This window comes from Musca domestica, unplaced genomic scaffold, assembly GCF_030504385.1.
Source record: "Musca domestica strain aabys unplaced genomic scaffold, Musca_domestica.polishedcontigs.V.1.1 44, whole genome shotgun sequence".
Classification (NCBI taxonomy): domain Eukaryota; kingdom Metazoa; phylum Arthropoda; class Insecta; order Diptera; family Muscidae; genus Musca; species Musca domestica.
This window is the reverse complement of record NW_026712334.1, coordinates 3,411,276-3,424,534: the sequence shown is the minus strand read 5'-3', so window position 1 is coordinate 3,424,534 and position 13,259 is coordinate 3,411,276. Positions and strand designations below refer to the sequence as shown.

General features: G+C 35.5%; 1 protein-coding gene across 2 annotated transcripts in view; it reads right to left on the bottom strand.

The window, feature by feature from the left end:
- Positions 1-12,913, bottom strand: part of LOC101896523 (NCK-interacting protein with SH3 domain) — a 37,658-nt gene extending 24,745 nt beyond the window's left edge. The window contains exons 1-2 of one of the 2 annotated variants that reach the window (XM_005182915.4): positions 12,045-12,913; positions 8,602-8,786 (exon numbers count right to left, since the gene is read on the bottom strand). In XM_005182915.4, coding sequence (XP_005182972.1) covers positions 8,602-8,786; positions 12,045-12,048 — 189 coding nt within the window. In that variant the 5' untranslated portion in view covers positions 12,049-12,913. Of the gene's footprint in view, positions 1-8,601; positions 8,787-8,942; positions 9,028-12,044 lie in introns of those variants that run through there. The other variant, XM_005182916.4, reaches the window with a different exon arrangement.
- Between the last annotated feature and the right edge of the window lie 346 nt (positions 12,914-13,259).

Here is a 13,259-nt window from a genome sequence, read left to right as displayed (position 1 = left end):
TAACAACGCCCAGACGAAACGGCAGAAACAAGAATCTTAGCTTTTGCACAAGGGCCAATCTTGGTGCGTAGCCGTATGATAAAGCTGGGTTTTTGGAAATTCGAACTAAAAAGGTAAGAAAGTACTAAAATTTCTTAAAAATTGGATACTTTGTATTGGACAAACGGAATGAGCTAGAATTTGAAATGAGAGTCACTGATGGAGTGCAGGATAGACGTACAAAGGGTTTTTGGAAATTCGAACTGTAAGGTTTCGAAAAGTTCTAAAATGGTAATATTTCTGTGAACGGATAGAGCAAACAACTTGAAAGAAAGAAAATAGCAACATCAGCAGAAATCGTTCGAAAAGTAAAGAAGCGACTTGATGGAAACCCGCGTCGCAGTGGCCGAAAAATGGCCCGTGAGCTGAACATATCGCAACATTCCATTCGGCAAATATTGAAAAATGAGTTCGGTGTATAGCCATTGAAATTCCAAAAAGTGCAAGTACTTACATCGCAACAGAAAGAAAATAGACTCAAAAGAGCTAAAGAGTTGCTTCGCTTGGCTGAAAGTGTTGAACTGCCGAATTTGGTTTTCTCCCATGAGTTTGTAAACAACAAAATGATCGCGGTTACTTGCCAAAGGGTTCAGCACCTTCGGTTGGCCACCAGAACTCAAGCGCCGGCCATGGTGATGGTGTGAGCCGCCATAACAGCCGATGGTCGCTCTCCGCTTGTATTAATCGACCGTGGCATCAGAATAAATGCCGAATATAATCGTGAAAATATTCTGGAGGGTGTTGTGCAAGTAAACATTTTGGCCGCAGACCTTGAACATTCCAAAAGGACTCAGTACCATCGTACTCAGCATGCGCCACCCAAGATGAGTTACAAAATGAGGTTCATCGCTTGATTTCCAGGGCACAATGACCACCAAAATCTCCGGATACCAATCCGTTGGACTATTGTGTCTGGAGTATTTTGGAAGCAAGGTTGGCTCTAAAAAATACCAAAATGTCGATCAACTCAAGCAAGCGCTTCGCCGGGAATGTGCCAAAATATCACATAGCAACATTCGGGCAGCGTGTGACGGTTTCATTGCCCGTTTGAATGCCATAGTTCGTGCCAAAGGTCACCAATTCGAATAAATCTAAACTTATTCTAAAATTTGATGCTATTTTCGACATTTTTTGCTTTCATTCAATAAAATTAAAAAAAAAAATGTTAAAATTATGGCGTTTGATTTTGTTGCAGTTTTTTTATTCCCACCCTGTATATATGTGAAGACTTTTCAATCTACTATGAATGGGTCTTCGATAGATAGAATTCTCCTCTTCCCTTCAATTGGTATTTTATAGAATTGGATAGAAGAATCCCTTTCACATGGACTTTTGTAGAAACCGTTTAAAGGTTTCCTATCAAAGACTTTTAAAAGTAGTTTTCTATGGACAGAAGACCCTTTCATAAAAAATCCATTAAATGGGTCTTTTAAAAGAAGGATGATTTTTCAACAATTGTTTAATGGAAATAATGCCCTTTAAATGGTTGTATACGGTATTCTATAGATAGTAAGCCTTTCAAGAAATTTTCTCTACAAAGGAAATAAAATTTTCTTGTCGTAATATCAAATATTTCAATTTGCAAATAATGATTTTTCTAACTAATTTTTGCAAATCGTAACTATTTTCCAATTAACTTACCATAAATTTCAAACAATTGCGATCTAAAGAGCAGCAACAATCATCGAGGTTCCTTATATTGAGAGGCTACACTGACAGATGGATATGTTTTAGCCACGATATAGTATTTTACGTTGATCTGGAATATATACACTTGGGTGGGTCTTAAATAATTATTTTGATGAGTTATAAACGTAATATGCCTTCCATAGGGTACGAAACGCATTTGTTTTACTTTAAGAATACACTTTTCTATTCTACATCTGTTATTGAAATAGCAACGTTATGATTTGTGGTAAAACAAGCTAGATCTATGCCAATAAGGGTCTGTTAAAAGTGTTACATACACATCAACTCAACGTACTTAATTATTATACCCTACACCACAAGGTGGTAAGGGTATTATGTCTTTGTGCATTTGTTTGTAACAGGCAAAAGGAAACGAGATAGACCCATAGTTCCTTTTGATGATCTGCATAGAATCACATTCTGAGTCGATTTATGCATGTCCGTTCGTCCGTCCGTCCGTCTGTCCATGTATTTTTGTAAACAAAGTACAGGTCGCATTTATTATCCTATCCAGATGAAATTTTGCACAGATCATTTGTTTGGTCCAAGGACAAACCCTATTGAAATTGGAGATAATCGGTCAAAATTTAGATATAGCTCCCATATATATCTTTGTCCGATTTGCATTTTATTGTGCACCAAACGTGTAATATCAGTCCGAATAGTATGGAATTTTGCACGTACGATCAGATTGGACCTGAAAATAAGTATGTCAAATTTGATCGAAATCGTCCTCCGCAGCCGTAATATGCACTCTGTAACAGCAATAGTTGTGGAAATCTACCAAATACAGCTCCGAAATACATTTGCTAAATTTTATCGAGATCGGTTCAGATTGAGATATAGCTCCCATATATAACTTCGTCCGATTTAAGAAAATAAGTATGTCAAATTTGATCGAAATCGGTTCAGATTTGGATATAGCTCCCATATATATTGTTCATCCGATTTGTTATTTTTGTCCTCCGCAGCCGTAATATGCACTCTGTAACAACAATAGTTGTGGAAATGTACCAAATACTGCTCCGAAATACATTTGCTAAATTTTATCGAGATCGGTTCAGATTTAGATATAGCTCCCATATATAACTTCGTCCGATTTACCTTTATTGTGCACCAAACGTCTAATATTTGCCCAAATTGGATGAAATTTGGCACTTACGACCGAATTGAGTCTAGAGCTAGTATGCCAAATTTGGTGAAGATCGGTTCAGATATAGCTATAACTCCCATATATATTGTTCATCCGATTTGTTGTATTTGTTACCTACAGCCGTAATATGCACTCCGTAACAACGATATTCAGGGAAATATATCAAATACAGCTCAAAAATATCTTTGCCAAATTTTATCGAGATCGGTTCGGTTCGGTTTGGATATAGTTCCCATATATATCTTTATCTGATTTCAAATTAATTTTGCACCAAATGGGTAATACAAGTCCGAATTTAAAAGATACACATGCTTCGGCTTAAAAACTTTTAATTGTTGTGCGCAGCTCTACTAGATTAGCAAAGTGGTGTAGGGTATTATAAAGTCGGCCCGCCCGACTTTAAGACTTTCTTTACTGGTTTTTTCTGTTTCGTTTGATTACATCGGGTCTCAAACTCAATGAATCTTCAGTTTTTTGGTCGGACGTACAGCCCTAATGTTACTCATTAATTGGTAATTTGAAAAATATTTTCCATTGCTTCGTAAGTTCTCAAGGAATATACCATTATTTTCCGCCTGCTGATAATTTTACATTGCCTTGTAATGGAACATTCGGCTCATACATCTTCCAAATATTTTACTGGTTGTCTTTCTATCATCTCTATTTTCCAACGCTCATTTTTCTTTGAGTCTATATGCCAATGTGATGTGATGTGATGAAAATGATTTAAAAGGCGAACAAAAACCCAAACTTTTACTTTCAAAATAGTTTTGTTCGCCCGTCGTTCCGACAACGTGTGTGTGTGTGAGCCTGTGCATGCTGCTTGTCATTCGTTTTGTTCTGTGACTAGTGGCATGTTAAAAAAGTCCTTTTTTGTTCATTTTGTGGCTGACACAATTGGGGTTATTTTGTAGCACTGCGCTCTGTTGTCGTGTCGTGGACGGTCGTCCGTCCGTCCGTCCATCTCATATAACGGCTAACACACGGCTTTTTGGTTTGATAATGGTTTTGGGGCTTTTGAGTGCCGTTTTTTGTTTGCAGTAGTAAATAACAATTAAAGTTTTTCATTTTCGTTGTTGTTGGTGTTTTCTGTTGCACTTTAATAATGATAAACAACTGTTTTGTTGGCTGGTTGGTCGGTTGGTTGGTGAGTATGGTGGAATGTGTGTTCACGTCTGATTTATTAATGAATAACTTCAGTTTTTCTACGGTAGACTCGCCTCCCCTTCCCAAAAGAGGGTCAATTTATTCGCCATTATTGTCTAGTAGGTCTCCTACGGGAATATGTGAATGAGAGAAAGCCATAGCATGCAATGGACACACCAGATGCGAAATAATTGCCATGGAATTCCGCGAAATGTGATTAAATGGAAAACACATTTAATGGTACCTTAAGCTATTAGCATATCTCCTGGTAGGATCTTGGTCAAGGGTGTAACATTTTTTTTATACCCTACACCACATAGTGGTAAGGGTATTATGTCTTTGTGCATTTGTTTGTAACATGGAGAAAGAAACGAGATAGACCCATAGTTACTTTTGAGAACCTTCATAGAATCACTTTCTGAGTCGATTTATTCATGTCAGTCCGTCTGTCCGTCCGTCTGTCCATGTATTCTTGTGAACAAAATGCAGTTCGCATTTATTATCCGATTGAGACGAAATTTTATAACCAATATTTTTTTGGCCCAAGGACGAACCCTATTGAAATTGGTGAGAATCGGATCAAATTTAGATATAGCTCCCATATATATCTTCATCCGACTACGGGTTAAATGTGCACCAAATGTCCACTATCAGTCCAAATTACCTGAATTTTGGCACACCCAACCGAGATCGGCCTAGAAGCAAGTATATCAAATTTGGAAATCGGTTCAGATACAGCTATAGCTCCCATATATATATCTTTCATCCGATTTGATCTTTAAGTCCCTCACATTCCAACTATGCACTCCACAACCGTGATATTTGGTACCAGGTATTAGATGGTGCACAGAAATACCTATTTTAAATTTTATCGAAATCGGTTCAGATTTGGATATAGCTCCCATATATATCTTCATCCGATTTCGGGTTAATTGACCACCAAATGGCCAATATCAGCCCAAATGGCCCGAATTTTGGCACATGTGACCGAGATTAGCCTTAAAGCAAATACAACAAATTTGGAGAAAATCGGTTCAGAAACAGCTATAGCTCTCATATATATGTTTTATCCGATTTGGTGTTTAAGTCTCTCACATTCGTAATATGCACTCCACAAGAATGATATTTGGTACCAGATATAAGATACAGCCCAGAAATAGCTGTTTGTAATTTTTTCGAAATCGGTTCAGATTTGGATATAGCTCCCATATATATCTTTATCCGATTTCGGGTTAATTGTGCACCAAATGGCCGATATAAGTCCAAATGGACTGAATTTTAGTACATCGGACCAAATTCAGCCTAGAAGCAAGTATATCAAATTTAGTGAAAATCGGTTCAGATATAGATATAGCAACCATATATATGTTTCATCCGATGTAGTGTTTTAGTCCCTTACATTTGTATTATTCACTCCACAACTGTGATATTTGGTACCAGGTATTAGATGGAGAACAGGAATAGCTGTTTTAAATTTTATCGAAATCGGTTCAGATGTGGATATAGCTCCCATATATATCTTCATCCGATTTCGGGTGATAAACCACCAAATGGCCGTAATAGCATCAATTTTGGCAAATCCGAGCGAAACCAGCCTATAAGCAAGTACAAAAATTTTAGTAAAAATCGGTTCAGATATAGCTCTAGCTCCCATATATATGTTTCATCCGATTTGCTCTTTAAGTCCCTTACATTCGTAATATACTCTTCACAGGAATGATATTTGGTACCAGATATCAGATAAAGCCCAAAAATAGTCGATTTTAATTTTATCGAAATCTGTTCAGATTTGGATATAGCATAGCATAGCATACTCTTCACATTATTCTATCGATTTCAGGTTAACTGTGCACTAAATGTTCAATATCAGCCCAAATCACCTGAATTGATGTCGAAGTGATGTCGAATTAAATATTTCGAAATCATTAAAAATGCATATAAACGATTTCTGCGAAAGAAACATAAAATGACAGCGAGCTATTGAAGACCCATCGAAGGTCTTATATCTACAAGTTACTAATTAAAGATATTCAAAGAATCTAAAGAATATTCTATTCGCACAAACAGAATATTATGAATATAATGAAAATATTCGAAATAAACCATAGAAGGAAATCAGTTTGAAGAAAACCAAAAAAATATTTTATACATAAACAAATGAGCAAAGGCTATAGCCGTGCAGGGCCGACCATAGATAGTTTTCTATCTTCAAAAGTCCTATAGAAGTTGTAATCATGAGGAATATTCACAGAAGGTGTTTTATAAATAGGTTTTTATACCCTACACCACATAGTGGTAAGGGTATTATGTCTTTCTGCATTTATTTGTAACATGGAATAGGAACCCTATTTAAATTGGTGAGAATCGGTTCACAATTCAATATAGCTCAATATATCCAACCGATTTCGGGTTAATTGTGCACCAAATGGCCAATATCAATTCAAATGACCGAAATAAGTCTAGAAGCAAGTACATCAAATTTAATTTTGTTGTTTCAGCCGTTTTGGGGTTTTAAGACCCTCACATGCGTAATCAGATTCGGATATAGCTCCCATATATATCTTTATAAGATATCAGGTTTTTTGAGCACCAAATGTCTAATATCAGCCCAAATTTTCTTACTTTCGGAAATTATGAATGAATTCGTCACAGAAACAAGTAATTCAAAAATCGGTTCAGATGTATGTTTCATCCGATTTGGGATTTTAAAACCCTCACATGCGTAATATGTACTCCACAACAATGATTTTTGGTACCAGATAACTAATGGAGCTCAAAATTACCTTTGTCAAATGTTATCGAGATCGGATCAGACTAGAATATAGCTCCCATATATATCATTATTCAATATCAGGTTTGCTGTGCACCAAATGACCAATATCAGCCCAAATGGACTGAATTTTCGTACATCCGACGGAATCAGATATAGCTATAGCTCCTATATATATGTTTCATTCGATTTGGTGTTAAAATCACTCACATGTGATAAATTTGCCCTCCACAACAATGATATTTCATACAGAACATCATACAGAACATTTCATAGCTTCGATATACATCTTCATCCGATGTACGGGAATTGCTCACCATATATGTAATATCAGAGCAAATTGAATAGATTTTTTCATATTCAACCAAATTCGCGCCAGACATTGGGTCTGGACTCTTACATCACATTTTATAAGAGTTAAAATTATTGAAAATTTTGTCCCCTTGTGGGGGAGGTACTTGATGGAGTGGACCGATATTGTAAATTTTCGATACCAATATTAAATTTTTATTGATAATAGGTATTAGTTCATAGTTCATACAATTTTATCCACTCTTTAGTTCACATTTCCAAGCCCCCAGTCCGACCCCATCCTTATACTTGTAGTTCCATTAGAATCCACATAGTTCGACTTTCCAAACATTTGAGGGTTTCAAAAAGTACCATTTTTATCCCATATATTATATAGTTATAGATCAGCTCCATCTCTTTCGTCTGGACCACCCAGTGATACACTGGTTTTGACCACACAGTGATACACTGTGGAAATTTATGATGCAAAAAAAATCCTTTGGGAATAATTGCTTTTTCTGAGTTTATTAAAAAATTCCAAAAGGGACATTTCATCAACGATAAAGTTTCTAAGTTTTTGGGGAATAGAGTTTTCAAAATGTCAGCATATAATATTTCAGAAAATAGATTCATATATCTTGACCCGCTTAATGCCGAATTTAATATTCCCCAATTATATGATTATAAAAAATCTGGTAATCTGTGATTATGTTTTCACTAAATCACAGTCACTGTCAGATTTCGTCCTTTAACTTTCGATTCTAAAGATTGGCACACATAGATAACTTTCCCTTATCTGTCATATTTATGGTTACATATGCACATACATTTAAAATCAATGACCCAATGACCACCATCATATTATCGTTATTATCATTGGCAGGATATCAATACCGGTCATTAAATTTTAAAAGCATTTTTACGAATGTGTGTGGCAAAGCCAAGACGAGCAAAAAATACCATAAATATTTTCAAATAAACCAAAAAAAAATGGCTTTTGATTTAAAGGTAAAAAGCCACCAACAATTCCGCATGGAAAACAAGAAAAGTGGGTTGATGGCATGGTGATATGATAGCAATTTATCAAAAAAGAAAACGGGGAATACTTCAACCTCAGCCATGAAAGAAATAGAATGAGAGATCAATTCAAGAGCTGTACAAATATTTGAATTTCTAAAATTACATGGAAACCGTAGACGAAGAGGTATGGTAGGGTGGGGGCCAAGGGAAAACAATAATTCCTGGAAATGGGGCATTCTCGTTATATTTGGTTCACAAGCAATTTGGGTTAGGGTGGAGGAAAAGTCATTGTATATATTATCCAACAAGGTGTGTGTAGTACACTTGTTCAGTTATTGTTGTGGTTGTTTTTGTAGTATTTCTTATTTGGTATTGGTAATGATGATTGTTGTTATTATCAGTTGTATTTCCTTTTAACCCCAATCATTTGCATTTGTCTCCTCCCTTATTCCTTTCCCATCTTTTTGTTTATTTTTTTTTTTTTGTGACTTACCTTAATTTTCATTACGTAATTGGAGGGCACAAAGCCAATATTGCCCTTCATGCTGACCACTTGCCACCAGTTCCTTTGTCTTGCCGAGGTCTGATATAAAATAAAATATTCACCCTCATCGAAGCTAATCGTCTTGGGATAGGCGGCTTGAAAATCATATAAAGCTTTAAGCATTTCGATGTTATCTGCAATGTAGGAAAAACAAACCACACACACAAACACATTAATACTTATTTTTATTATTAATTTGTTTTTTATTTTAAAAATTATAATTTTTATTTTTTAATTATTTATTTCAAGGTTCTGTTTTTCTTTTTCGTTTTTGCCCAAATATTTTTTACCCGAAAAAATATATTGTGTCAAATAAACAACACCCAGAGTCAACTGCACCAGCCAACTCAATTACAGAGAGAGACAGCAGCTGACTTATCAACGCGATAGAAAAATTGCAACTACTGAGGAACAACGAACGCACTGCGAGACCAGCTGGGGAGTGTTTACACACGACCAGGACAACGACGTGCCAACAACGGCATTGGTTTTGCTGACGTTAACGTCGGTGACTGGCTGAAGCAGTCGTCAGTAGCAGCAATCCTTGCAAGGATATGCGGTAACAATTGTCAAAATAAAATACTACTACAACTACTAAAGGAAAACAAGAGCAATAACAGGAAGAAGAAGACATCAGAGAGAATAGAACAATAATGACAACAACAACATCAGTCAGTAGTTATGGCATACATTGAAAATAGTTGACGTTGAATGAGCAAGGCAAAGGATAATCACAAGTGTAACGAAAAGGAAATCAAAGAGAATGCCAACAAAAACACACAAAACCGACCCAGGCTCAGTTCAGCTCAGCTCACTCAACATAAATAACGGTAACGACGGCAACAACAATGCCATAATGAAGTAAAACTAGCAGAACAAAACAAAATAATACGGATTGAGAGAATGTAAAAGGGAAAGAGTTTCAAGAATGAGAAAGCAAAAGAGTAAGTTCGTCATTGTAAAGGGCTGCCAAATTATATGTTTTGAAATAATGCCTATATATTCATTTGAAACGGGACCAGAGAACTATTCTATGGTGAGTAAAAAAAATGGAGCAAAGTCAAAAAACATAATTTTTACATTTTTTTTTTAATTTTATTGATTTAAAGCAAAAAAATTCGGAAATAGCATTAAATTTTAAAATAAGTTTAAATTCGTTCGAATTGGTCACCTTTGGCACGAATTATGGCCTTCACGTCCAATGAAACCGTCACATGCTGTCCGAATGTTGCTCTCCGGTATTTTAGCCCATACCCGGCGAAGCGCTTGCTTGTGGTGATCGACACTTTGGTATTTTTAGTGATATCCTTGCTTTCCAAAATACTTCAGACACAATAGTCCAACGGATTGATATCCGGAGATTTTGGTGCCATCGTGCGTAGTTTCATCTTTAATACACCCTCCAAAATATTTTCGCGATAATATTCGGCATTTATTCTGATGCCACGGTCGATTAATACGATCGGAGAGCGACCATCGGCTGTTATGGCGGCCCACACAATAACCATTGCTGGCGCTTGAGTTCTGGTGACCATCCAAAGGTGCACATTTTCAAGTAAACACGATCATTTTGTTTGATTATTTGGACAACGAATTTTTTCTCATTGGAGAAAACCCAATTCGGCAGTTCACCACATTTGGCCAAGCGAAGCAACTCTTTAGCTCTTTTGGCTCTATTTTCTTCCAGTTGCGGTGTAATGTCTTGCACTTTTTGGAATTTCAATGGCTTTATCCCGAGCTTATTTTTCAATATTTGCCGAATGGAATATTGTGATATGTTCTGCTCACGAGCCATTTCTCGGCCACTGCGACGCGGGTTTCGATCAAGCCGCTTCTTTACTTTTTAAATCATTTCTGCTGATTTTGTTTTCTTCCGTCCACTTCCTTGACGTCGGGCTACGCTACCAGTACCACTGTAATGAGCGATGGTACGAGACACAAAAGTTTTATTCACATTTAAATGCTGGAATGGTCTAACGATAGCCACTTGTGGTTTTCCAAACATAAAGAAATCACACTATCACGCTTGAATTCCATCACGAATAACTTTTTTTCTGGAAAATTCACACCAAAATGCTTTTTTACGCTTGTAAACAATATAATGAGCTGTGTCTGGAATAATTTTAACAGCTGTCTGAAGTTGGTTGCAGTTATTGCAAGTGAAAACTATTCCAAGTGGATTTTGTAGTACTTTTTATGTAGATCAAAACCCGAAAAGAGTTTCGGGTTTCGGTCACACTTTTTTGGTAAGTATTGTTTACGTTCTTTTTAATTTCGCCAAAAATTTTAAATTTTGGTGTTCTAAGTTATTATTTTGTAAAAACACTAAGTATTTTAGACGAAAAGTACAAAAACTATTCTCTTATTATACCCTAAGTCTTATGGCTTCAGAGGTTACATGTCCATTGATATGTACAAAATGCGTGTTATTTAAATTAGTTTCAAAACATTTGGAAACGATAGTTAACGAAGGAAGTATCCGATTAGTTAAAACGTGGTACATTCTAACATTTTTAGACAAAATTTATGTCAAGGTCAAGTTTAAAACGTTGAAAATCAAGCAAAAAATATCAGGCGATTTGTCGACAGATGTATACCCTCAGCCATCAAGTACTTCCTTCACTTTGTGTGCAAAATATGCAAAGTTTAAGAAAAATCGAACAATTATTTCCAAATTTTATTTATTCAATTTATTCAAATAATTGTTAATCAAAATGCTAATCTCTTGTGGTATAGGTCCAAGAAGAAGTTAACCGACATATCCCATAATTACAATCGATCTTTGGTTGATAGAAATATTGAGATACACGAAGTTTGAAGAAAATCGCAGACTTTTCCGCACCTATAAGGTTTACGATTATTCAAAATGTTGACCCCTCGTGCTAAAGGTACCAGAAGGAATAATCCGATAACTTCCATATTCACATCAGATCTGGTTGAGAGAATTATTTAGATATACCAAGATTAAAAAAAATGAAACCTTCTAAATTTCAAATGAAACTTAAATTACAATGGGTTATCTGAATTTCAAAATAAATTTTTGAATTTAAATTGAAAAGGTTCGAATTTCAAGTAATATGTTTGAATTTCATTACATTTGGAAATGTGTGAATCCTCTATTAAAAATTTTGCTTCTTACAATTTTCTTTGAGTTTCATTGCATTCGGAAAATGTGTGAATTGTCTATTAAAATTTTTGTTCCTTTACAATTTTGTGAAAAAAACGAGCAAAATTGTCAACTATTTTGCGACACACCCTGTACCATAACAAATAAATAAATAAACAAGTATACGCCGCAGGGCACAACATAATAAATCATAGAAAACTTGGCGAATGCATATTGCACTGCTATTTTGCATTTCAATCCCACCACCACCCGCTCAACTACTTACCCATGTTTCTCTTTTAACGAATATTGCGATCAAAACAACCTTTAAAAACAATGACGTCCGAATTGAGTACTGGCAGCGAACACCTTCAACACAATTTTGATTATATTATTTAATTTTGTTTTCGTTTGTATATTCGTCGCTTTGCACGTTTTTACTTGAAAACAATCTCACACACACGCACACACGTTACAACGAGCTTTATCTGATTTTTTTCTTTTATTTTGACCAACTTCTTTCTTCAACGCGCATCAACTAAAACAAATTGAAACATTCCCTCCTTTTTCCTGGATGTTCAAGAACACACACGAACGTACAACGCACACAAGCTCTACATATATATTTGTATATATAGCAGTTTGGTATATACATATAGCCAAAGTAGGAGACACTCTTTTTCAGGGCGGAGGCCAATAGAATTTTTCTTCGAAATCTTTATTCACACAAACATTTCCTGCTTTCCATTCAATCCGATGGGCACAATAATTTTCTTATTAGCCACACTAAATTGTTGTTATACTAACAGCTTGCTTGTGGCATCCGTTCAATTACCTATCTTCACTTGACTTTTGTTGACAATTTCACTGTGTTGATTTTGTTCTTGTATCGCGTCAAATGCTATTTATAAATAAAAATTCCGGGGGACTATTTATAAATGCATTAAATTGAGATGAGAGCAAATAAAATTTATGGCAGACTGAATATTTTGCAAACTTCTTTTTTCCAGCACTATTAGATTTTTAGTATAAACAGCGGTTCGCACACTTTTGATCTCCGACGCGCACTTCCTTGTTGAGATGACTGAAATACAGGATAAAAGGATAAGGCTATGATGGTTGTTGATGAGTTTGTTTGTCTCCCAATTAGATGTCAAAGTTGGAAGTTGGAAAACGAATCATATGTTTAGTGAGAGTCCAATAGGAGAAGTAACTAAAAGAGAGCGAGAGTGTAAATACAAATAAATCAGAGAAGTGCTTAATGAACACAGCTGTAAATCCAACCGGATAGTGAAACGTAAACAAAACGTAAGATAGTAAAGTGACGTATGTAGCAACAAACTTCATTTTTAATAAAATATTGCTACAAATCATCGCAAGACTACGGAAAAAATGGCGGATCACTTAATAAAACGGGAATTTTTTTTATAAAAAGATAAACCATAGTTTATATTATCAGATTTATTCCTTTTTTAAAATAAAATTTATCACCTTTTTACAA